Genomic DNA, 23,528 nt, shown 5'->3' with positions numbered 1-23,528 from the left:
GCCCCCAGCACACTCTACAGTCTGTTCATATGGATTGCGGCCCCCAGCACACTCTGCGGCCCCCAGCACACTCTACTATCCATCCACATGGACTGTGGCCCCAGCAAACTCAACTCTTCATCCATATGGACTGAGGCCCCCAGCACACTCTTCAGTCTGTTCATATGGACTGAGGCCCCCAGCACACTCTACAGTCCATCCATACGGACTGCGGCCCCCAGCACACTCTGCGGCCCCCAGCACACTCTTCTATCCATCCACATGGACTGAGGCCCCCAGCACACTCTACAGTCCATCCATACGGACTGCGGCCCCAGTACACTCTACACTATATCAATACGGACAGCACCCCCAGCACACTCTGTAGTCCATCCACGGGGACTGCAGCCCCAGCACACTCTACAGTCTATTCATACGGACTGAGACCACCAGCACACTCTGCAGTCCATCCACATGGACTGCGGCCCAGCAGACTCTCCGGTCCATCCATACGGACTGAGGCCCCCAGCACACTTTTATAAGGTCCCAAAGGCGAGACCTATTGGCTATGTCAATGCTTGTGTATAGTTACTGTCCGGTATTTGCCTCCTAGCAAGGCTGTCACTCTTGTTGATTCCCGTTGTTAATCTGGGCAAACGCTGACTTCATGTTTCAGGAATGAATAATGACGCTATATGGCCAAACAAGAACGTGAAATTTGATTTGACCAGTTGTAGAGCATTCTTTCAAACCGAGTGCATTTGTTGGTGCAAATGGCTATTGTAACTGATTTAGCGGCACCACAGGTCCCGGACTCGGTAAAGGGTGTTCACCGCCCGCTCAGAGAGAGGTCATAGGTGGGGTGGTGCCTGTGCCCGGGTCTTTGGCCCCTCCCTTTCTAAGTTCTGCAGCTAGCAAAGGTTCCACCACGCCCCTCCCCCGGGTGGGCGGGGACGAGAGCCGCAGGTGCAGGAGTCCCTTCTGTCTGTGAGACGGGAGGGGCGAGGAGGAGGAGTCCTGCTGCTGGTGCTGCTCGCTGGAGAATCACTGGCGGCGCTGAAGCATCCCCGGCAAAGGGCTGTGAAGAGCGAAGGGAGACGGAGGCAGCGCACGATCGGCATCCACCGCCCCCTGATCTGCACGTAGCCAGCCCTGTGCACGCACGCTAGCACGCACACAATCTACCGTGCAAACGCACGCAATCTGCACTGCACGCACACACGCTGTCTTGCGCACGCACTTGCCCATCTCGTGCCGCACACACCCACCCAGTCACTCATACACACACAGGCCCTCTCATACAAAGGATCACGTGTAGACCCCCATCACCGTAGCTACTGAGATGGGGGGCAAGAAACCACACAGAGGGAACGGCGGAGGCGGGTGCGACTGCAAGCGCATCCTGAAGAACAACTGGCTGCTCATCGCCACCGTAGTGGCAGTGGTGCTTGGTAAGTGCTGTCCCCTCCCCCGTCCCTCCCCATAAATCCCACCGTCACCATCATGGGCTGTATAGGGAGGGGTCTCTGAGGTGTGTGATTCTTGGCCACAACACAGATGTGGTCCAGGTCGGCGTCTGTAGCATCACTGCCATTGTTGGCTTCTGCGGGTCTCGTTTTGGGCTACCCCGCCACCCCTAAACATTGAAACGACAAGGCAGACCCTTCCCCATGAATAAATGCAGCCAGACACCATGCATGTATGCTAATTCCGGGAAGCCACCGCTGCTGTCCCACCAGGAGCTTAGCAAGGGTGCCAGGGGCCCGGGTGAATAGCCCCCTTGACTGCTATTAAGTAGTAAAATACAGCAATGGTCAGGATCCAATGGGCCCCTTCAAGGCTCTGGGCCTCGCTGCCACTGCACCTGCTGCACCAATGCTAGATAGAACCCTGTACCGCACACTGTCTCTGCTGCCCGTCTCCATCCAGACCCAGCATGTCTCTGATCATGCCTCATGTGCTGTTTCCAACCCCTCTGTCCACCCCGCACTAATGAGTGTCCTGTCCTTCGCTCATCCATGTTTCTATCTTCTGTGTATCTCTATTCTCTGCTTTCTGTCTTTAGCTCCGGGCAGCCTCTGCTTACCGTTAGTCGCTGCTGTCCTATGTAGCTTCTAACTGTCTTTGTTGCTAGTCTCCTAACGTGTCTCTGCTGCTCCTCTATGATGACTGACTGTATCTGCTGCCTGTCTCTCGCTTCTTGAGCACCTTTGCTGGCCTGTCTAACCTCTCTGACTGCTTCTTCTGTTCGCCTTTTGCTCCCTCTCAGGTGCCTAAATACAGCCCTAGCGCGTGTCTCTGCTGCCCGTCTCTAGCCCATACTATATCTAGCCCCTGACTGTCTGCTCTGCAGGTCTCCTTGGAAACCGGTAGCCGTGGGATGATGACGATGCTTTTTTAGGTTGTGGCTTGCAGTAATCCTGTTGCCCTCTGTTGGTTGTTTGGTAATCGCATTCCTGGCACATCTAACACCTATTGTGTTGATTGACAGTGTGAGTAAACATTACATAGTGCCCAGGCCAGGGGTTGGGCCTTGCGAGTGAGCCAGGTATGCGGCCGGCACGAGAATAGGCTCCGGGCCCCGAGTGGCGGGTTAGGAGTGAGGCCAGGCCGTCTATATCCCAACCAGGAGGCACGGCACTATGCACTCTTTATCGCACAACATGTCCCTGCTCTGGGTGTCACACTGCGTGAATCTCTTCACGGTACCGTCTGAGCCGGTAGATACTGGGGATGCCTGCCTGATCACTACAGTCTGTCTGCCAGTGACGTCAGACCTTAATCAAAAGCTGACGAATGAAAATATGACCAGCCTCCGTAACCCACAGGAATGGTGACAAAACGTAGCCCGAGAGCTAGGCTGTGCGTGCTGACGCGCCCCTCTCCAACCGAGTACTCACCTCATCACCCACTCCAGAAAAACCCAGCTAGTCGGTTTTGCCAATCATTTTTCGGCTTCTAGGGTACACATATTCTGAAAGCTTAAATTCAAGCAGCACCTCACGTCTATAACATCTCCACACGTGGGTTGCTGGTTGCTCTAAACGCACTTAAATAACACCCAGTCATCCTGGTTTCGTATGTTCTTTGGCTGGCACAACGAGAGCATCGGAAGCAAACAGAAACCGTTGGCAGCGTGCCTCCCCCTTCTTCAGAAATCAGTGTCTTGCTTAAAAGTACTTCACAGCGTTAGAACGCAGGTTTTCAGCACCACCGACAGCATTCTTACTCCACGTCTCGTGCTTGGAATGTGGGGCACGTGCTTCTGACGTCTACGGGCCTCTCGCCGAGTTCACATGATATCATTTTAAATCGCACCGTTTAGGTTGGTTTGGGTATCATGATTCATGAAGAAGATTGTTTACACGGAATTTAGCAAGCCTGGTGTTCCTTTTATGGAGAACATCGGATTAAGCAAAATACAATGAACGTGTTTGTTCTGTTTGTTTGTCATGATGCTTTGATTACTTAACACCATTATCAAGTTTACAGACTAATTAACTAGCGAGAAAGAAATCAGACCGAGGAAACTAGTGTATTGTAATCTCCAATTCACATTGTGTGTTCTAGGAAATAGTTTAGAGATATGCCATTATTATCTTGAACGATTTGGATTTTTTGAAACCATATATTTGTTTCAGCCTGCATTGAATAGTATAGTTCGCGGATCTCGAAACTTTACAATCTCTTCCATGCAGATCAGAGTGCTACAGAGCCCGCCGGGGCAATACAGTGCAAATCATGGCTTTAAGATCTTTTTTTTTTTTTTACAGGGCAAATTCATAATAATTACCAACATGCATAACTTCATTTTAATTTGCAAATGCAGCCATACCCAAATGTTTGATCTTTCTTTCTGATTTTATTTTGTATACGTCACATTCTAAATATTATAGGCAAAAGAAAGAAACGTAGTTTTTTGGTGATTGCCTGTTTCTTTCCCAAAATGCAGCAGCGCTATGTAGTAGATGTATATACATGTTTAATGATCTTTGAAACAGTTTAATGGAACTTTTACCAGTTTAAACTCTTTTTGTAATCCATTTACTCTGGGTCTCACAGTATTTTTACATTGGGTCTGTGATCCTAGTGGAAAATCAGCCCTCCCCCATTGGTGGTTTATTATTCTACAGCTTCACCGATCGATCGCTGTCATTACGCTATCGAAGTGGGCCAATGTGCCACTTGCCTCAGGTCACATGTTCTTATTCTTGTTGTTTTGCTTTAGCTTTTGCTTCTTCTGGGCTTTTGGTCAACAGCATGAAGGGTCTGTTGGGAGAAGCAGACCTGTTACAAATTTCACACAGCGTCTAAACACTCTCTTATGAAGGGGTGTACTTTAGTTAATAGATATACTGGGGCACTGTTACAATTCATGCCATATTTCAGCTGGACTGTTTCCATGATGCCACAGGGTCAAGACTGATTTGCATATGGCCAGGTCTAAACTGGGGTCGCATGGTGAGCAAAAGAATTATGGATTTAACCCAGATCTCTTGACCGGGGGGTGAATGTTTTGATTAATTCTGCATTCCATCCATCAATTGCGTGTCTTTTGCTTTCTCGCCCTAAGTGTGCCAGGTATGCCCAGACGTGGGTCCTGAGCTCCCTGTGCCACTGGAATCAAGCTATCCTGGCTGATGAGGGGTGAAACCCTGAAACCGGTCCTGGGATGCTTGTTTCCGGTCCAAGGAGGACCTGGCTTGGCAGTTCTGGCTGGACTGTTCCCATGAGACACAGGGTCAAGACTGATTTGCATATGGCCAGGTCTAAACTGGGGTGGCATGGTGAGCAAATGAATGATGGATTTAACCCAGTTCTCTTGACTGGGGGTGAATGTTTTGATTTGTTCTGCATTCCGTTCATCAGTTGTGTGTCTTTTACATTTCAGCTAACAGCAAGCCCCACTAGTACAGTGTACATCATGTGGTGTGTCACTTTACTGTGGCTCGGGGTTAAGGTGAAAATCCAAAAGAGATCCGTCTCACTAAGACTCACTAAGATTGCCGGCAGTAAGATTGGTATCTCTTGGACGATCTTTGTAAAGAGCAGACTATATGCCCTGTACCCTTCAGTGATTGTCAGCTGAGCAAGGAAACCATGGACTTCCACCTCCCAGAAGACAGTAGCTGTCTGAAAATTACTTTGAGTGTTGTTCAAGTCCTTGTCCACAAATGCTTTTAAAGTCAAGTCCGACAAAACTTGAGTGACAGAGTCAGCATTATAGGCTACCGATATCTAGCCCTGTGCTAACATCGATTTCTTTGTGTCACATTGTAAAGATGTAGTCGGTCCACAGGACATGTCTGCATTCCCTCAGTTCCTGATATTTAATCGGTCCCTTGCTCCACCAGAAAAAGGCAACGGTTCTTAGTTCAAGGTTTTGCCTCTGTAATTTTCCAGTTATAGTCAGATCTCAAACTAACCATATGACATTTCAAAACAAGTAAAAAAGAATTGCAAAGTCAATAGGTCGCACCTGCAACACCTATTGACTTTGCCAATGCTTATTTCTTCCCTAAGATGGTTGCTGTGTATACGTGCACAGGCTGCAGTCATCCTAGAATATTTTTGTTTTGTTTTAAGAAACTTTCTTAAAAGGTCGCCCCTTTTATGCATGTGCATGCATCGCAGTCATCATGGAAAGGCTTTTATTTGAGGAGCAATCATCCAGTGATGATCAGCAGATATGTGGGTGCATGCCTGACAACCATCCTGGAATGGTTATAAGAAAAATCAGTGAAAGATGGCTGCCAGCTATTTTTGAGTGACTTTTCTTAAAACAAAAGGAAAAACTTGCCAAGATGGCCAATGCCTGTGCATGCAAATGTGTTCACACGAGCGGTCACCTTGGAATGGTCTCAAATCCATTTAAGGAGAGTTGCCACCAATTCACCAGCAGAGAAAGTTGGAAGGGACTGGGAGGGGTAAAACAGGGAGGGGCTAATTAATGATAAAGAGATTGGGGAGAGAAAATAGTAGTACAGTTCAAGGTTATTACATAAACAGTGGAAGGATATAACATATCCTATCAAACCATGGTGAGACCAAAATTCTCCTACAATATGACAAATGCAAGAATAGGGAGGAAAGTCATCCAGTCAAGAACAAGGAACTGAGATAGACAAGAAAGTCATTCCGCTGTAAGCAAGGTGCAGATACGAAGGCAGTCCAAGACTATAATGATGCAGTTGGTCTGTTTGCCAGCTCAAGCTTTATGTAGGCAGGGCCTAAATTCTTAATCCTACTCTTAAACTTTGTATGCCGTGCATTTTTCATATCAGTCTCAGCAGCGGCCCCTGACGGGAGTGCCTTGGGGCGGTGGGGTGGGGCGGTGGGGTGGGGAGGGGGAGGGTAGTAAACTCTGGTCACAGCCGACCGGAGTACTGTACACAAATAAATAAATAAAACGAATTTTGTTGCGCGCGCTGAAACGCCAACCCTGCCCCTCCTCACCCCACCGCCCCACGGCACTCCCTCCACGGGCCGATATTTTCAGTCTTAGTGAAGTGTTAGTCATATTATTTCCCCCTGTACCTTGTTTGCATATAGGTGAACATATTGTTTTATCACTGTGCTCTACCTGTGCTAGAAATATTTTACCCCTGGATCCCATAAATTTGCGGTCAAGATGCGGCCGAAAGGTAGTGGAGTCATGTGGAGCAGAGGCATGAAAAGCAGAGTCTCACAGTCAATTTATACAGTTACCAAAAAATATTCTGCTGCAAAGATATTGGCAAAAAGGACACATGAGACAGTAAATCTCTTCTGGCTTACTTGGTCACAGATTGCTTTTCACATTTCTTAGATGGGGAAGGCTCCTGCTACAGAGATCCTTTTGTGCCCCACATATCCAACAATTATCAGGAGAAAGTAATAATGGTAGGATGATTCTGGTGGTTAATGCAAATGCTGGATAGATCTGTTTTTTATCCAGTCACAGTTTTGACTCATCATAATGCAGCATTGAGGGTTGATGTGCATGCTGCAAAGCTGGATAGATCTGTTTTTTATCCAGTCACAGTTTTGACTCATCATAATGCAGCATTGAGGGTTGACGTGCATGCTGCAAAGCAAAGCGTAGCATGTAGGGCACAAATTTGCGTTTTATGTAGGCAGTTCAGTGGGTCACAAAAGTGTTATTAGTGCAGACAACCATAACCATTATGTTATATATTAAATCCTGACTTTGTTTTTCCCCAGACCAAGCACTCTCTATATATAATCAGTATGACTAATATATCATGATTACGTAACATCACGTGTATTTGTAAAGCTCAGGTTCACCCGTAGGTATCTTGGCGCTGAATAGCAGATGTTTATTGCTACCCAACTCAGTGGTACTCATTTTATCGACCTCAGCTGGTTGAAAAATCCTGCTGGGATATGAACCGGACCATAAGGTCGACGACAGGCCCCTGCAGTGGACGCATTAATCCACTGAGCCACCAGGCTCGGCAGATATATTGGACATTCTTACAGTGCGCACTTATTTCTTACATGCACAGGTTGAGCTATGATAAAAGCATTCCAATCATAGCTTCTCTTAAGCACTTGTGAAGTCATAAAAAGCCTTTTATTTCCCTCTATTGGATTTATGTTTATGTGTTAGCCTCCAGAGAGCCCACAACCAGGATGAGTCTCCCAAAAGAGAACTGATGTCAGTTTTTTAAAGGTGGCCTGGAAACGGGTCTCTATTCTGCTCTGTTTTATGCCCTGGCACAGGCGGACCATTTTTTTCCAGACTGCAGTGACAGCAGACACATCCATGTGTGTGTGCTCACACTGCTCACTTCTCACTAGTGGAGAAGTTATGGCATGACGTCATGCTAGGTGAGCATTGTTGGGGAAGGGAAATCCTTTAGTCATTTTATCTCTGGATTTCCCTTCTCTTTTCGAAACTCAGGAGCAGCAACATTGTCGTGGTGTCATCAGGGTTTTAAGTGGAAGCTTTTTCAATGTTATATACAAGCCATATTTGCTGCTTATTTTTCTTATGCAACCAACAACCATTGACAAAGCCAATGGTCCTGACTGTTGTAGGTATGATGTTACTTGTTGTATCTTACATCTGGATGCAATGAAGGAAACATCAAAATACAAGTCGGGCGGCACAATATGCTAAGCAAAAATGTTTACGCTTACGTGTTTTTAAGCCACGCCATTAATTACATCGGCCACGCCCCTTTGAGAGACCCGCCCCCAGTTTTTTCATCCCACTGAAAGCCCTAGTTAAAATGCCTACTGCAAAGAACGCACACCGTGCAGATCACAGATCAGTATTTTATATGGATAGCTGAGGAGGTTACTGCTTTTATCACAAAGATCCTTTTATTACCGCAGCTCATAAGATACAACTCTAATATAGAACTGTGATTGTTACGAACTGTCATCAAAGAGCTGTCTGCAAACTGCATAAAATAGGTTAGGACATTCAGCTTTTTTCCCCAGTCTTTCATTATCCATTCCTAATGTTGGTTAAAGGGTTTGTTTGGGTAGATATACATTCTTATTAGTAAATGTAGTCTTTACCAATGCTTTAAAATAAATTAAATGTATGTGACAGAGGGGCTATGGAGAGACGAGGGGCACTTTTGCCTAGTGGTCTTGAGGGAATCGGAGGAGGTGGCCATGGGGTGGGCGCCAAAAATGATTGTCGCACCGGGCACCAACAGCTCTAAAGCCAATATTTGTCCCTTGATAATCTGTTCTCAATATTGATGAAACAATATTGCTTGTGTCAATATTCTATGGTACAATTGTAAACCATTAAACAGTCTCCACAGTGTTCTGATGTCTACAGGCCACATTTGTGCAATAAAAAACAGCATAAATGAATTCAAAGATAAATAAAAATACTTAAAGATAAGTCACTTTTAAGTTCACTTGGTCCCTTTTGTGCTTGCAGCAGAGTGCTTAGCGAATACTAGGGTTAGAGTGTGCATTGTCATGGTAGAGGTGGGCAAGCCTGGTAAGTCTTGACCAACGCTCGAGTCCAAGGCCTGGCCAAGCAAAAGGCCCTCTTGGAACCTCGAGCCGAAAATTAGCCAAGCCGATCTGTAGGTTCTGTACACAGCTCACCCTCTTAACTCAGGTCAGAGTGCTACGCTCCTCTTCTCACCCTAGCAACACCTTTTCTGTTTCAGTTGGACAAAGCAGCTCTCTTGGGCTTTAAACAGGACGGCCTGGCATGTACAAAGCAATGGTAGGGTTAAGAGGGGACACAGGAGCAAATAAAATCTGTAGCTCCTTGGGGGTTGGCCTGGCTTATTAACCCCTTCCCTGCAGGGCTAATTCGCCCGCTGTGCTGGGGGGCGGGGGCAGGCACAGCGCCCCGGTGCTCGTGACGAGCTCAGCTCGTCACGCAGCTTGGTGGCGCTGTGCACATGACGAGCTCAGCTCGTCATGGCCACACCCGTTTCTTTAGAACGCTCAGCACAGCGGGGGAATTAGCCCCACGTGCGAGCATTGCGGCCGTTATGACGAGCTCAGCTTGTCGTGAGCACACGGCCTCCGTGGCTCATGACGAGCTGAGCTCTTCATGAGCATGGGAGGGGTTAAAGAGCTGTTATTATGAGTCAACTCTTTTCTGCTGAACACTAGTGGTTCAGAGGCCTTTCCACCCCCTTCCCCCAGCCACAGCACAAGACACTCTGATTTAGGAACCCTCTGCCAGCATTTAAGTTGGCCAGGCTATCATAAAGCCCCCTCCTTTGTAGAGACAATACCCCGAGACACCAGGAGGAGGCGTGTCAAGGAGGTGACTCCAGACCTCTGTTCTGCCACCTCCCTGACCTCGTTGCATGGGAGATGCAGAGGGGTGTTGACCAGTACTATATGCCTTCATGGTCTTTGTGCGTACGGGAGCATTGTGTAGGGCTCCTTCGCAGTCAGTGTCCCACTGCCCGCTCTACCCCCATGAGGTAATTCATATACAAAAAGCTTCCAGAGCCCTAGCTCTGTCTCAAAAGCCTGCCTCCAGCTGAGTGCTGCACTTCCCTTGTGTTGTTGTGAGGATGTGTTATGGTGTTGGCTTCCCCTGACCTTTTAGTTGATAAGTGTCATTGTCTTTCTTGAGGTTTTGAGCCTCACCTAAAGGCGGTCTGTTTATGTCAGGAGAAGCTGGTGATATCATCATTCAAAATACAGTGCCTTGCGCTAACTTTACTTAACTATGTAATTTATATTCAGTAAAGTTTATTTTGTCAACCTCATTTAAGAAGATGAATGCACACATTTAATTAATTGTGAGGGTACTGATTTAGCTCCTCAAAGAACTCAACACAAAGTAGTAACTTTTGAGGTAATGTGGGAAATAGACTATATCACTGATCCATCTTTAACAACCTGAGACATCTAGGACACAAGGCACCTGATATGCCTCTTAGTCAAATAATAACCTCATGATGAGGAGGGAGGTTGATGATTGTTTCTAAAATCATATGTGGAAACTATTACTTCTGAGAAATTATATAATTGAAGTACTAACGTGAAAAAGGAGTGCAAATTTTGGAAAATGTTTTAAGTCTTTATGCCAAACATTTAGATGGGCTGGGCTCCTTCCCCAGCTATTACAGCCAGAGGCGACCATTGGCTCAGCTCTGGCTATGCGCTTCCTCTTAATTTCCTGGCTCGCCCACCAATGCCTAATTTGAGCTAGTGGTTGCCCTTGGGGCCCACTGCCACTCTTTTTTGGAAACCTGTACTTATTTTTCCTCATCAGACATTTCCCAAGAGAGGGAAAACAAGAAAGAGGAAGAGAAAAGGGAAACCATCAGGCTGGGAGAAAGAAGGAGTCTGTAAGAGTGAGGTAAAGGGACAGGGAGTGCCTGGCAGTGGATAGAAGAGGCATGAGTGGGATTCAGGACTTCGTAGCTTTGGTATTCGGCGCGCTGACATTCAATAGAGCGGGCCGGGGTCTTCTGAGCTGAGCTTTGGGCACCGGATCTAATTATTTTACAACTTAAGCACTGTCCGTCGCCCACATGTAAGTCATGAGTGGTTTTTAATGCAAACAGGACAGCCTTCAGTTGTCTTGTCGATTCCGAACGAGGATGTGGCTATGATTTAAAAATATAATGAAACATCTGCTCGTTTGAGAATGTTGCACTTCGGGCGCGCACGACTTTCCCAGTCACGTGCAGGGCGGTTGTTGTTGTTACGACAGGCCGGTTGCCGCTGTGATGTTTTCTCAGTCGAACATTTTCTCTAGTTAACGTGTTACATTTTGGGAGAAGAATTAACAGATAAGATAAGGGGGCCAGAACGCGATCTCTGAACCTAGATAAGGAATTATGATCTGAGGAGAAGATAAGCAGGTGCAAAAGCTTCGACGGGATCCGCGTCCCGCCGAGCTCGCGCGCCCCTTGAAATCGCACCAAGTGAGAAATGTTTCCGAAAATTCAGAACTCACCCAGGAGCGATATCAAACGTGGTAAAAGCAGAGGGCAGCGTTGATGGTTCCTTATTTTTGCGTAATCTAGAAAGATCGAAAGTTTGAGACATATATTTACATACACGGTGTCCACCCCTAGAGATGATTTATGAACCCGACCTTCCTGCCGCCTATTGCACCTCTAGATTTCACACGGCAGACTAGATGAGACCTGTGCCCGCCGTATATCAAGAGATCACCTTGAAACTACAACCTAATTACACTGCTTGTAATAAATGTCAGCCTTCGGCTCATCTGCGCGAGATATATATTACAACACAGTGCACAGTTATGATGTACGGATGTATATTTTTAAACCTGGTTGCTTGGAGTCATACTGCGGGCCATGGTTGAGCAGAGCTGTAGGCAGTGTTTTCGCAGAACTCTGACTACAATGGCAGAGTCTCAACCTGCTATTTCTATACTTTTAAACGCCCACACTTGAAATTCTGTTTTGTGCTGGTTACACGTTTTTCCTGGCCAGCATGAAAGGCGCTGTGGCTGGGTTGTGCCGCATTTACAACTGCCATGCAGTGGGAGGCCACCTCCTCTAACCAGGTGCACCGGAGGAGACAATTCTTCCAGGTCATCAGGTCATTGGAATAGGGGGGTCGTCACTATCTGCGCGGGCTTCTTGGCAAAGCGTCCATTACACTTGCTGCGTTTGTGAGCTGTGGGACCGGGCAAGCCTGTGCACTTCCCTGTTGAGTGCCCAAATGTGCCACACCAGAAAAAGGCTACAGTTTGTGCCAAATGTGGTGCGGTGGGTAGGAGGGCTAAGGGCTGATGTTGAAGGGGAGCCATGGTTGGTTCCATCTGAAAATATACATCTATATTTTATATAGACTAAAAAAATGAGAGACACAAATCTAAATCAGAAAAATTAAGGCCACACAAAAATGTATGGCCACTAGATTTTATACCTGTTAAAAATCAATTCGCAAATCCAGGTATTCTCAGGGCCTGATTTAGAGTTGGGTGAAGAGGTATTCCATCACAAACGTGACATATATCCCGTCCGACCTTATCATAAGTGCATTAATTGCAGGGCCACTGGAATTATAACATTATGTGGCCGCAGTGATTTTCACAACATTGTACATTTGCCACTTTTGCCACATAATCCATCATCTGCCGCATAATCTGAAGATTTTAAGACCAAAAAAAGTGTTTCTAGCTTAAACGGTTCACAAGTTACTAAAATGCGGGGACAGGTGTTTTAGTGCAGTGGAAGGCCCTTTGCAAAGAATGACTGGTCCTCTTTCTGTAGCTTAATGCTATATTTGGTTGGTAAACTTGTACCAATGAGATGTAACTAACGTCCAGACTGTGTTAACAAGCTTCATAATGACAAAGCAATGAAGTAGTACTATCACAAAATGTGCCGCATAGTGGCACATAATTATCCTTTTCTTGCCACATAATTTACTCAACCCTGCCACATAATTTGTCCTTCCTCTGCCGCATAATTAGAGTTGCTCAGATTTTATCATATGGCACTTGCAGGTTATCTGTCACATTTGTGACTGACTACCCGTCCATCACACTCTAAATCAGGCCTTAGTTTCCTTCTAATATAGTAATGGATTCAATTATTTTTCTAAGTGCTGCTTTAGCATAAATGCTTAATGGCAGGATATTGTGAATGCCGTACCTCTGTAAGTAAATATGCATGTGCAGCCCTTACTTTTGCAGTTAACATTTGTAACTTTTTCTTTTTTACATCTGCAGTTCTATCAGCTAATTTCTCGCGTACTGCTGCAGGCAACCCAACCTGAGCCACATTTTGTAGTGGAGCAACAAGCACTCAGATTTAAAATGTCATCTCAGGGAACCTGAGGAGAGGGGTGCAGTTAGTTCCAATGAGTGCCCATGGACCCCTTTCCCCACAAACACACACAAACATGTAGTGGGTGAGACTCCATTCTCAGAAGAACTGTCAGCCCCTCGACAATGCCCTTAGAGATTGTCTATCAATGCTGCAAACCGGGTTCCGTCCTTACATATCCAAATTTATATCCAAATTTATAGAGTCATATAGATAAGGCTACAGGTACAGTGTATGAGAGCCCAATATTTCCATCCAACATTCAGATTTCATTGTCCCTTCTCCATATTGTTTGCACTTGTCCACCACGGCTCAACGCTCTGCTCCTGAACTGACGTTGTGTGCCACATACTGTCCTGGTAGTCCCCCCATCGTCACTCAGCATGCAGATGCCACTTAGTGCTGTTTTCGCCTGAAGGAGCAACCTTCCATGAGCCTCACCTTCCCCCCGTGGGCTGACAAAGAACCGTAGAACAGCCAACACACAGGACCACCATTTGTGCATGAGTAAATACAGTGGTGATTTTGTAGCAAACTGCAGACTTTACATCCATGAAGTAAGAGTTTGGACTCTGAACCAGCCGCTACTTCTTGTGTTTCCTCTCCGCCTCCTCGGGAGACAGATGCAAGAGATCTTTTGCAAGAGGCATATTTATAGAGACACAGCCACTGCTAGAAAGGTGTTACATAGTGAGAGAAACACCGGGGAAGTGCACCTGGAGTAAAATCTCAGTGACACACTCTTGCATATTAGTGTCCCTTTGTTTTTATCAATGTGCATCTCTAAGGACTATGGAAACCCTCTGTATTCTGTCTTAATATATATTATTTCAAAACATCAAGGTCATTCAAAAAACTGAATTCTTTGCCTAATCATCCACTCAGATAATTTATTAAAAGTTCTATCCTTAATAAAGCAATTGTTTTATAAACCAATGTATAGCGTTAAGAATCGTATAGTTACAACTGAGAATCAATTTAGGTTTTAGCAATTCCCTAACGGTGTTAAGTGTAAAAGCTCAATCAAAATAGAGTATCTTCCAACAACCTCTATTTAGTGATCTCTTTACTTTATACGTATTCAATTTATTTTTCGTTCCCACATAATCAAAATTAGATTTACTTTGTAATTTGGTATAAAAGCGTCAGGTTAAGTGACATGGAATGCCTGGTACACGAAAATACATACCAGTGGAATCATCATCCTAGAGTCATTTTTCAAACTAAGGACAGAAAAATGTATTGTTTTTTTAATTGAAATGCTAGTTTGGTAATTAGTACAACATAGCTCAGCCTGAAAAGTTTATCTATTTCATAAATAATTATTACTTCTTGATGTGGTATGCATCTTCATTTGAAAGGATTTTGAAATTCCAGTAGTAAAGTTGACAGGAATGGCTGGATAAGGTCCAGCAACCTCTATTTAATGATCTCTATTGGTTATGCTTATTCAAGTTAATTTTCATACACTCATAACCCAAATTAGATTGATTTGTTGTTTGGTATAGAGGCTCGAAGGAAGTAACATTGAGTGGCGTAGAACAACAGTAGAATTACCATCATAGATTCATTCTGCAAACTAAAGACAGAGAAAAATCAATTCTCTTTTATTTGAATTGTTAGTTTATTAATTAGGGAGCATACACCAGCCTAATAATTATTACTCCTTGATAAGGTATGCACCTTCCTTTGAAAGGAGCTTGAAATTCCAGTGGTAAAGTTGATAGGTCTGGCTGATTTGTATTATTTATTTATTTCAAAGCAATGACCCTTTAAAGGACTACGTGACTTTATTTGTTTGTGGTACTGTTTTCTTTCTTTTGATGTGTTTTTGAGCTGACAGGTAGCATGCTGTATTAGCTGCATAATGTCTCCTGTAAAAATACTTTGAAATAAAACAGTTTCACATTTTGTTACTGCTTCTCAGGAAGACTGAACGCAGAGTAAGGGAGTAGTTGATCAGCACAAACGCATGTCTCCGTACTGAAATCTGGTCAGCAGATATATCACTATTAATCACCTGAAGGCCACATCATCTTATAAAAGTAACAATCATTTTACAAAGTAGGAACTTTTATTCTTTTCCACACTTCCCAGACAACTATCAAATTTACCACTTCGAAGACCCTCTTGGTATATAGAACTACTATTGTATAAGATACAAAAGACATTGTGTTGTACTGTGTAGCTTCCATCATGGACTGCTTTTAAATGGAGGAGTCTATTTTAAATAATTAAATCAGCAAGGTCCTTCATTTTGTAGGAGATCTAATTTCATTACAAGACCAGAGGCTACCATTATGCGTATTTCTTTTAATGCTAACTCCAAGCAGCCACTTACAAGTAATACATCATAAAACAAACAGTTCTAGAATAAAACCTTACTGGTGTATAATAGTCATGCACATAGATCAGTCTGCCTCTTTTAAGTGCAGCTCCAGGCAGATGAATATACTCTACTATTCTTTTTTCACTTGTGCGTGTTGCCTTCGAAAGGACTGGTTTGACGTGTGTTTTCTACCAATCCAATTTACAGAGACCACCTCCCCCCCAGCTTTCCTCACATTCGCCCCTAGTGTTGGGGTAACTTAAAATTCAATTCCGGCTCCGTCAGCCCTGCCCCTTGCAGAGTCCAAGGACTGTGCGTTCATTGCCAGCTGTGGTGCACTGCTAACTGTGTGGACACACCTCTGCTTCCGCTTGCTCTCATGGATCTCCACAGCGGGACTCGAGTGCTCTCTCAAGGCCTATGCTCGGTGTGTTCCTCATTGACGAGACACTCTTTCTCTCACCTGAATACGAGATTCTTTCTGACACCCCTCAACGCGCATCAGGAAGTAATACAGAGGAATGACATTTGGCAACGGCCTTGTCAACATCTGGCGCAGGCCAAGGAGCCAAGCAAATAAACCCAAACACGTCACTGCCTAGGCGCACCTCTGTACTCACAAGGCTGCGTGGCAGTAACCACGACGGTCCCTACGCAGCGCCTTTATAATTATGAGGCTGTCTAGCCAACACACATTTCAGAAGCTGATCACTCGAGCGACTGCAATGTCAGGGAACCCCTGACAGTTAAATTGCCTCAGTGATTACCTGCTGATTCTCCCTGCAATCGCAAGTACTTTTACAGAAATATCTTAAACCCATTAGATCAACCTTGATAGCAAGATGGGTAAAATGTGCAATGCAACTAGCTGGTTTTGACCTAAAAAAAATTCTTCCATACTCAGTAAGAGGAGCTATGGCTAGTAATTCCTTCAGGAAAGGTGGTAAATTCCAACACCTGTTCAAAACACTATTGTAAGCCAATTGAAAATATGTGAGATGTGGTGTTACAAAACCACCAACGTGCATAATGGTAGCCTCCAGTCTTGTAATGAAATGTCGATTCTCAGAAATTAATTGCATAGAGAGTTGTGATTTAATTAAAGACAAGGAGATTAGCTTTATGCATGACCTTTTATTCACTAACTTCTGAGCAGCAACACTTTAAAAGCTTCAAACATCACTGAATGAAGTCACAAAACATTAGAACATTCAACATAACATAAGCCTCCAACATTCCAAGCTCATCCTCTTTTGTTTCTCTCCTTCTTTTCCACAATTTCCTTTTTTCGTCTGTCCTCCATATTTCCTACACCACTTTTACTGTGCATCTGCAACCAAAAACAAACTTATTTTAACAACTATAATCTCTTCAATCAAAATACATGAGATATAACCTTAAAACCGTTCCTTTAATTTCTACTTATTATTACATTTTCTTTTTAAATATTTCAATTATAACCTCACCCACCAAAGGGAGGGTTGGGGGAGATAATGCTAGGCTCCTTATCTTAAATTAAATCACGATTCTCTATGCAATTAATTTCGGAGAATCGACATTTAATGGCAAGACAGGAAACTAGCATTATGCATGCTTAAACTGTTTCAGAACTTTTATACTCACATGTTCCACTGGCCTAAAATAAGAATCTCTAAAAACGTTGTCATTTGACCAATCTGCTGCTTTCAGCATCTCGCTCAAACTTCCACCTGAAACGTAAGCTTTAGAAGCCATTGCCCCCTGATTGAATGTACTTTGAACTTCTCAAGATTCACACCAGATCCACGCATAGTATTCTTTACCCACCTAGCAATAGTAGAAGAAGTGACTGCTTTATGTGGCCTTCGATACGAAATCAGTAACTGATCCACTCCTGCACCTCTAAATTCACTACCCCCTGCACTCATATTCACTTAAACATCTTTCTACACACAAATTAGGATGTTCATCAAACCTAGGATAAAATATTCTCTCTGTCATAGTCTTTGTTCTATGACTAATTTCAAAATACACCCCTTCTGGGTGAAAACATCTTCCAGAAATAAAGAGAGCTTTCACATCTGATGCTCTTCTAAAAGAAATCATACAAAGTAAAGTAGCTAGCTTCCATGTTAAACACTTTAGACTCAGAAATGTATTACATTCCCATGCCTCAAAAAGCTTCCAAATTAAACTAACATCCCAACAACTACTATACTACTTTACCTTGAACATGGTGGTTTCCTCAATTGAATCCCTTTCATAGTCCTACATGCCAATTGGCCTTTCCCAACAGAGACTCCATCAATCAAAGAATGTCCCACTGCTACAGCAGACCTATAACAATTCACTGTTCTATAACTCAGACCCTTTCTGTAGAGACTTGCTAAAAAATATGCAATTATAACTTCATCTGTTTCCACATGATCCAAACCCCTTTCCATGCACCAGCATACTCAAACTCTAATGAAGTAAAGGTTTGCACATGTTTACCTAAAGATTTTACTAATCCCTCTCCAAATAGACGTCCTTTTGGCTCTTTACTGCTCTCCCTTTTAGCAAAATTGGCTAATTTAGGGCTTATCCTAAAAAGGACTGCCGTCCGTCATTCTGCAATCAATCCTGCGTTAGTATTGCCAAAGAAGCATATAGCCCTCTGGCTCCAACCTCGTAATAGTTCTAGATCAATGTCAGATCCATTAACGTACAACTCCTCAACCATGTTGAATATTCTTGTCACAGGACCAAAAATACCCAAAACTTTATCCTCACACTGCTTCAGCACCCTTTCTAACCCTTTCCTAGGGTCACGACCTAATTTAAATAAATAAGTAATGAGGTCTGGGTCCAAATTTGGAGTTATTGTCTCCTTAACATCAATCACAGGGCGAGAACATTCCGCTCTCATGAGATTTCGTTCATTTTTCTCTAATGGTTTTCTTATCCATTATTTTATATATTCAGAAAGGTGTTCAACTGGCCACTACTCTGAACTTCTTGGATGCTTAATCAGCGTAGGATTAACAAGAGAATTTCCAAAAGGATCCTTCAATTCCTTTTTAGAATGAGTATTTGTAGAAGCATATTCTGAAAATTCATCCTGATCATTATTATAATCAAGGTCCAAAACATACTCATCCAAATACTCCTCCTCATTATCATTTGGCCATGATGGTTGTCCATCCCTTTCCTTTGCAGGGTCAACCTGTCTTTCTTTTGTGCCGATCTAGACACCTCTCATACCTACACCTTTGCTCATTTTATTCATTTTCTTTAAATCATCACTGCAAATATTTTCCATTGTATTAATGTGTTTCATTGTCTTAAAACATTTACCACCTGAACCCCTGTTCTGCAATTCTTCTTCTTCTGATAAAGCCCAGAATTATTATTCCTCAACATTATCTTTTTTTCGTTTCCCTTCTTTTGCAAACCTCTCCACAGTCTCTTGAACCTTATTAGCAATCTCTTTTTCTATCAATTTCATAATTACCTCCTTAACATCCTTGTTACTTATATCTGCACCCTCACTCATTTTAATTCTCTCTACAGTTGTTTCAGCTAGTAATATTTCCTTTAATTATAAAAAAAATTATATATAGCAGCCCGCCCAGACGTTGTCCGGGTATGAATTGCTGCCGGCCAGTAGTATATTGTTTTGTAGGATTTCGTTTTGATAGCATTTCTTATCTGTGACAGGCCTGTGAAACGCTCCGATTCACAGTCCACTGCTGATGCACTTAAGAGTGCATGTTCAGTAGTGTGTGAACTCGAGTTTCCCTTTTTTATTTTTCCTTGCAATATTATATAGCGCAAACTCGACAACAGGGCATGAGCACAATTTACATTACAGAAGAACACATTCATTTGTGGTAGGCACTGGAGACAAAGCGATTTGCCTGGAATCACAGGATCTTAAGCTGATGCCGAGATTCGAAAGTAGCTCCCCAGCTCTAAAGTTCGCAATTCTAGAACTTGTGGCGGGAGGTGTGTCTAAAAGTGTATGTCGGTGCTGGCCATCAATGAGAGAGACCTGTGCATTTTTCAAATGGGTGGTGTAAAAATATGAGTATGTTGCTGGAGATGTGGGCCGCCGTGCCACCAATGTACTTACTGGGGGAGGGTAAACACCCATTATTTCGCAACTTTCTTTCCGCATACCATCACTCCGCATACTTTCATTAGGAAAGTACCATGACTCCGCAATGCCATTATAACGCATGGCATTACATTTTATATGCTTTTACCGCGCATACATTTACAACGAAATTCGTTGTAAATACATGAATGGTAAAAGCATGTTTTTTTTAATGTTTGGAAAAGGTAAGTATGGGTATAGGGGTATATGTTTTGGGGTACTGAGGTATATGTGTTGGGGTGTTTGGGTATTTTAAGGGTTCAGATATAGTTTTGGGTTATGGTGTACAGGGGTAGTTTTAGGGTTTAGGGATAGGTATGGGTATTGGTGTACTGGGGTATTTTTAGGGTTCTGGGCTAGGTTTGGGTTTTGGGGTATAGGGGTATTTTTAGGGTTCAAGGGTAGGTTTGGGTTTTGGGGTACATGTGTGTTTTAAGGGTTCAGGGCTAGGTTTGGGTTTTGGGGTACAGGGGTATTTTTAGGATTCAGGGCTAGGTTTGGGTTTTGGTGTACAGGGGTATTTTAGGGTTCAGGGGTAAGTTTGGGTTTTGGGGTACAGGGTTATTTTTGGGGTTCAGGGCTAGGTTTGGGTTTTGGGGTACAGGGGTATTTTTAGGGTTCAGGGGTAGGTTTGGGTTTTGGGGTACATGGGTATTTTAAGGGTTCAGGGCTAGGTTTGCGTTTTGGGTACAGAGGTATTTTTAGGGTTATGGGGTAGGTTTGGGTTTTGGGGTACAGGGTTATTTTTAGGGTTCAGGGCTAGGTTTGGGTTTTGGGGTACAGGGGTATTTTTAGAGTTCAGGGGTAGGTTTGGGTTTTGGGGTACAGGGGTATTTTAAGTGTTCAGGGCTAGGTTTGGGTTTTGGGGTACAGAGGTATTTTTAGGGTTTAGGGATAGGTTTGGGTTTTGGGGTACAGGGTATGTTTATAGAGTTAAGATGGGTTAGTGCTGAAGGGGGTTGGGGTATTTTAAGGAGTAAGGGTGGGTTATGATTATGGGGAGCAGGGGTATTTAAAGGGAGCAGGGTGGGATTAGCACACAATATGGGACATGGAATGAAAGGTGGAACGTACCTCACGCCCCCATCGTTTGTCAGGCCCCCAGCACACGCCCACAGCACAACGCAGACACGCCCACAAGGGACTACTTTGCTGGCACAATTCTTTTACCTTTTAAATGTATATGGTGGGCGTCTGCATAGCCTATGTCCTTCTGCTGCAACTGCCCTTTCCAACGCTGTATTGGGTGTTGTGATTGATGCTGTGGTTCCTGAGATTATCCGCCTCAAAGGTTTGGGCTCTCTCTTTGTTATATTAGTATGGATATATATATTTTACATATAAATCTCTCAAAATATTTACAATTGCGTTAACCTTTCCCTATCTACCTATCAACAATTTCCTACTATCTTTAAACTCTTCTAAGCTCACAGTTACAAATCCAGTGTTTGTTTCAATTCGATCTGTAAACTGACAAAATCAACTGATTTTCCTTTAGCGATTGGTCAACCGTATCCTAGCAACCTCACATTGCTAACTTGTAAATGTATATACAACAAGAGAGGAAGGGAATAGCGGCTACTCTCCCACCCCTTATTTAAATAACTATCATCAACAAAAGAGCGCCAAAGGAACACCAGTGAAACCCTATATCACAGTGAAAACAAGGTAAAACTACCTAAATATAAATGGTCATTTAAATTATATGAAGGGAAAATGGAAAATTAATTATTTTCTAAAAGAACCCTCACTCACCCTAGAGGTGACATGCTTCATCATGGGGTTCAGTCACAGGGGGGGCCGACTATCCCCACCTGTGTGCTACCACGCCTGCAAGTGCAGCGGAGCTGGTGTGTGTGAAGGAAGTGATCAGTGAAAAGGTGTGTGTTTTAAAAGATCACAACTGTGCCTTAACAAATTTTATTAGGGGCCAGTTGTTCACTGGAGCGGTATTTTCCTGGCATGGTATTCCTGCATCATCCATATTTCCAGACCTTTGGGAAGGGAAATAATGTGTTGTCACTTGATGTGTTCACAAGTGCGAGGTGCCCAGACTCGCAGCGTACGCAGATCTCTCCAGTATATCGTGGTAAGATCATGCAGACAAAACCTACCGGTGTGGGGATTAATGCAGCACTTAGAATCGGATCCTTGCCCAGACTCCCAGGTGGAACCAAATCTGGATTTGCATGGACATTCGGAAAGGAGTCCTGTTTAATTACAACCCATAAATGTTGTATAATGAATTCCGTCTCTCGAAAAATCATTTAAAATCATCATCCGCTTACCTGTTGTAGCATATTGCTCAGATCCTGCATTAGTGTTGTCTGATGAAACACAAATTTCACTGAACTATTCTACACATTCCTACAGTCTGAAACAAGGGTAAAATGTTGAGAATTTCAAGCCTGGGTCTGGGTCCATTATAGTAGGACGTTGAAGTTAAGCTCTTTCTCTTAGGTTTCCTTAAAATGTGTGGGGTTTTGTCTGTCTAATTTTATTCAGAGAGCATTTCCATTACTGTACAAAAGACTTGTATTTTATTAATTTGAAACCCAGCCTCATATATATATATATATATATATATGCATTATACGCATTTAAACCTACAGCAGCATTATATTATTATAAGTTCCACCGTTTTTTTAAATTTCTGTATGTTTAAACTTTTGCTTATACGCCAATATATTAAAACATGATGTAAAACAAATGTAAAACATGTTTTAAAACCGTTTTAGCATGTAACAGGAAGACAACAAGGCTTACCACTTGGGCCCTCATTACATATTTGTTGACATTTGATGCAGGGATACCTGGGGGGGGGGGGGGGGCAAGGAGAGGCACATAGAGGTCACTGATCCAATCGAATTCCTGTGCACAACTTACATATCCAGGAAAACACAGACTTCATCTTCCTAACTGACACCTGGCCAGGGCACAAGTCCTATAAAGAGAAGTGAGGAGACTGACAATATGCACACGAGCTCATGACGTCACGTGCTGAGCGTGTCCCGGTGTCTGAAAACTACACCGGGACACCTTTAGCATATTTCTGTGGGGTCCAGCTTCTTGGCAGGGGGGACAGCATCCGCCCTGTGAAAAGAGTGGGGGGACGCCGTGTACCTGTGGGTACCCCCGGCTCGAGCCCTGCACCTGGCTTAATCCACCTTCTACCACCTCTTTTGACTTCCTCAAACTTTATCTATATCATCCTCCATCATAAGCAAGTGAAGAAACCTGTCAGAGGTCTTTCTTCCATTACAAATTTTTATTCTGCTCCTCATTTCCTTTTACGTTAATAGATTTTTGACTTTCTGAACCGCTCCATCTCTCCCTACCATTCTTTAGGGGATTTTAACATGCATCGAGGCTCACAGGTAAAATATATGGCTCGTTCTTAGGAAACCTCCTCATCTTCACTAATCACATCGTGCATGTTTCCGTTCCCTCCAGTAATGCAGATAACACCCTTGTTTGTCCGCTAGACGTCCTCTTGTGTCAGAATCCTGTCACAGTCACTGATCAACCTCTGTCTCACCCCCTTACAATGCCAGCCATTTTGAATAGACCTCCCTCTCATCATAGATAAAAGTAATCCATTTACAGAAATGTTAAGTATTTCAAAACTCTGTGATCTTGAGGAGAAACCTTTTGCTTTTCAGTTTTGGGCAACACCTTTGACAGGAGCTTGTTAAAATCACAGAAATCCCACTCCCCACTCACCGGTGCTCGTATTTTGTTTTGTCCCAAAACATTAAATTTCAAAGATGAAAAAATCACCATCCCCAACATTCTTAAACACTTTAGAGGATGCATTGAGCTCAGGCGTGGCTGGCACAGG

The 23,528-nt window shown here is 43.8% G+C and overlaps 1 protein-coding gene and 1 pseudogene across 1 annotated transcript in view; one reads left to right on the top strand and one right to left on the bottom strand.

The window, feature by feature from the left end:
* The first annotated feature begins 1,004 nt into the window (after positions 1-1,004).
* The window catches only part of SLC1A1 (solute carrier family 1 member 1), a 400,763-nt gene continuing 378,239 nt past the window's right edge, over positions 1,005-23,528 (top strand). The window contains exon 1 of the mRNA XM_086961206.1: positions 1,005-1,430. Within this exon, the coding sequence (XP_086817332.1) occupies positions 1,322-1,430 (109 nt within the window). The 5' untranslated portion in view covers positions 1,005-1,321. The remainder of the gene's footprint in view (positions 1,431-23,528) is intronic.
* LOC147727158 (small ribosomal subunit protein eS27 pseudogene) lies at positions 13,638-13,891 on the bottom strand (annotated as a pseudogene).

Source organism: Lissotriton vulgaris, chromosome 3_1, assembly GCF_964263255.1.
Source record: "Lissotriton vulgaris chromosome 3_1, aLisVul1.2, whole genome shotgun sequence".
NCBI lineage: Eukaryota > Metazoa > Chordata > Amphibia > Caudata > Salamandridae > Lissotriton > Lissotriton vulgaris.
Note: the sequence above shows the minus strand (reverse complement) of the source record. Positions and strands in the feature narration are given on the sequence as shown.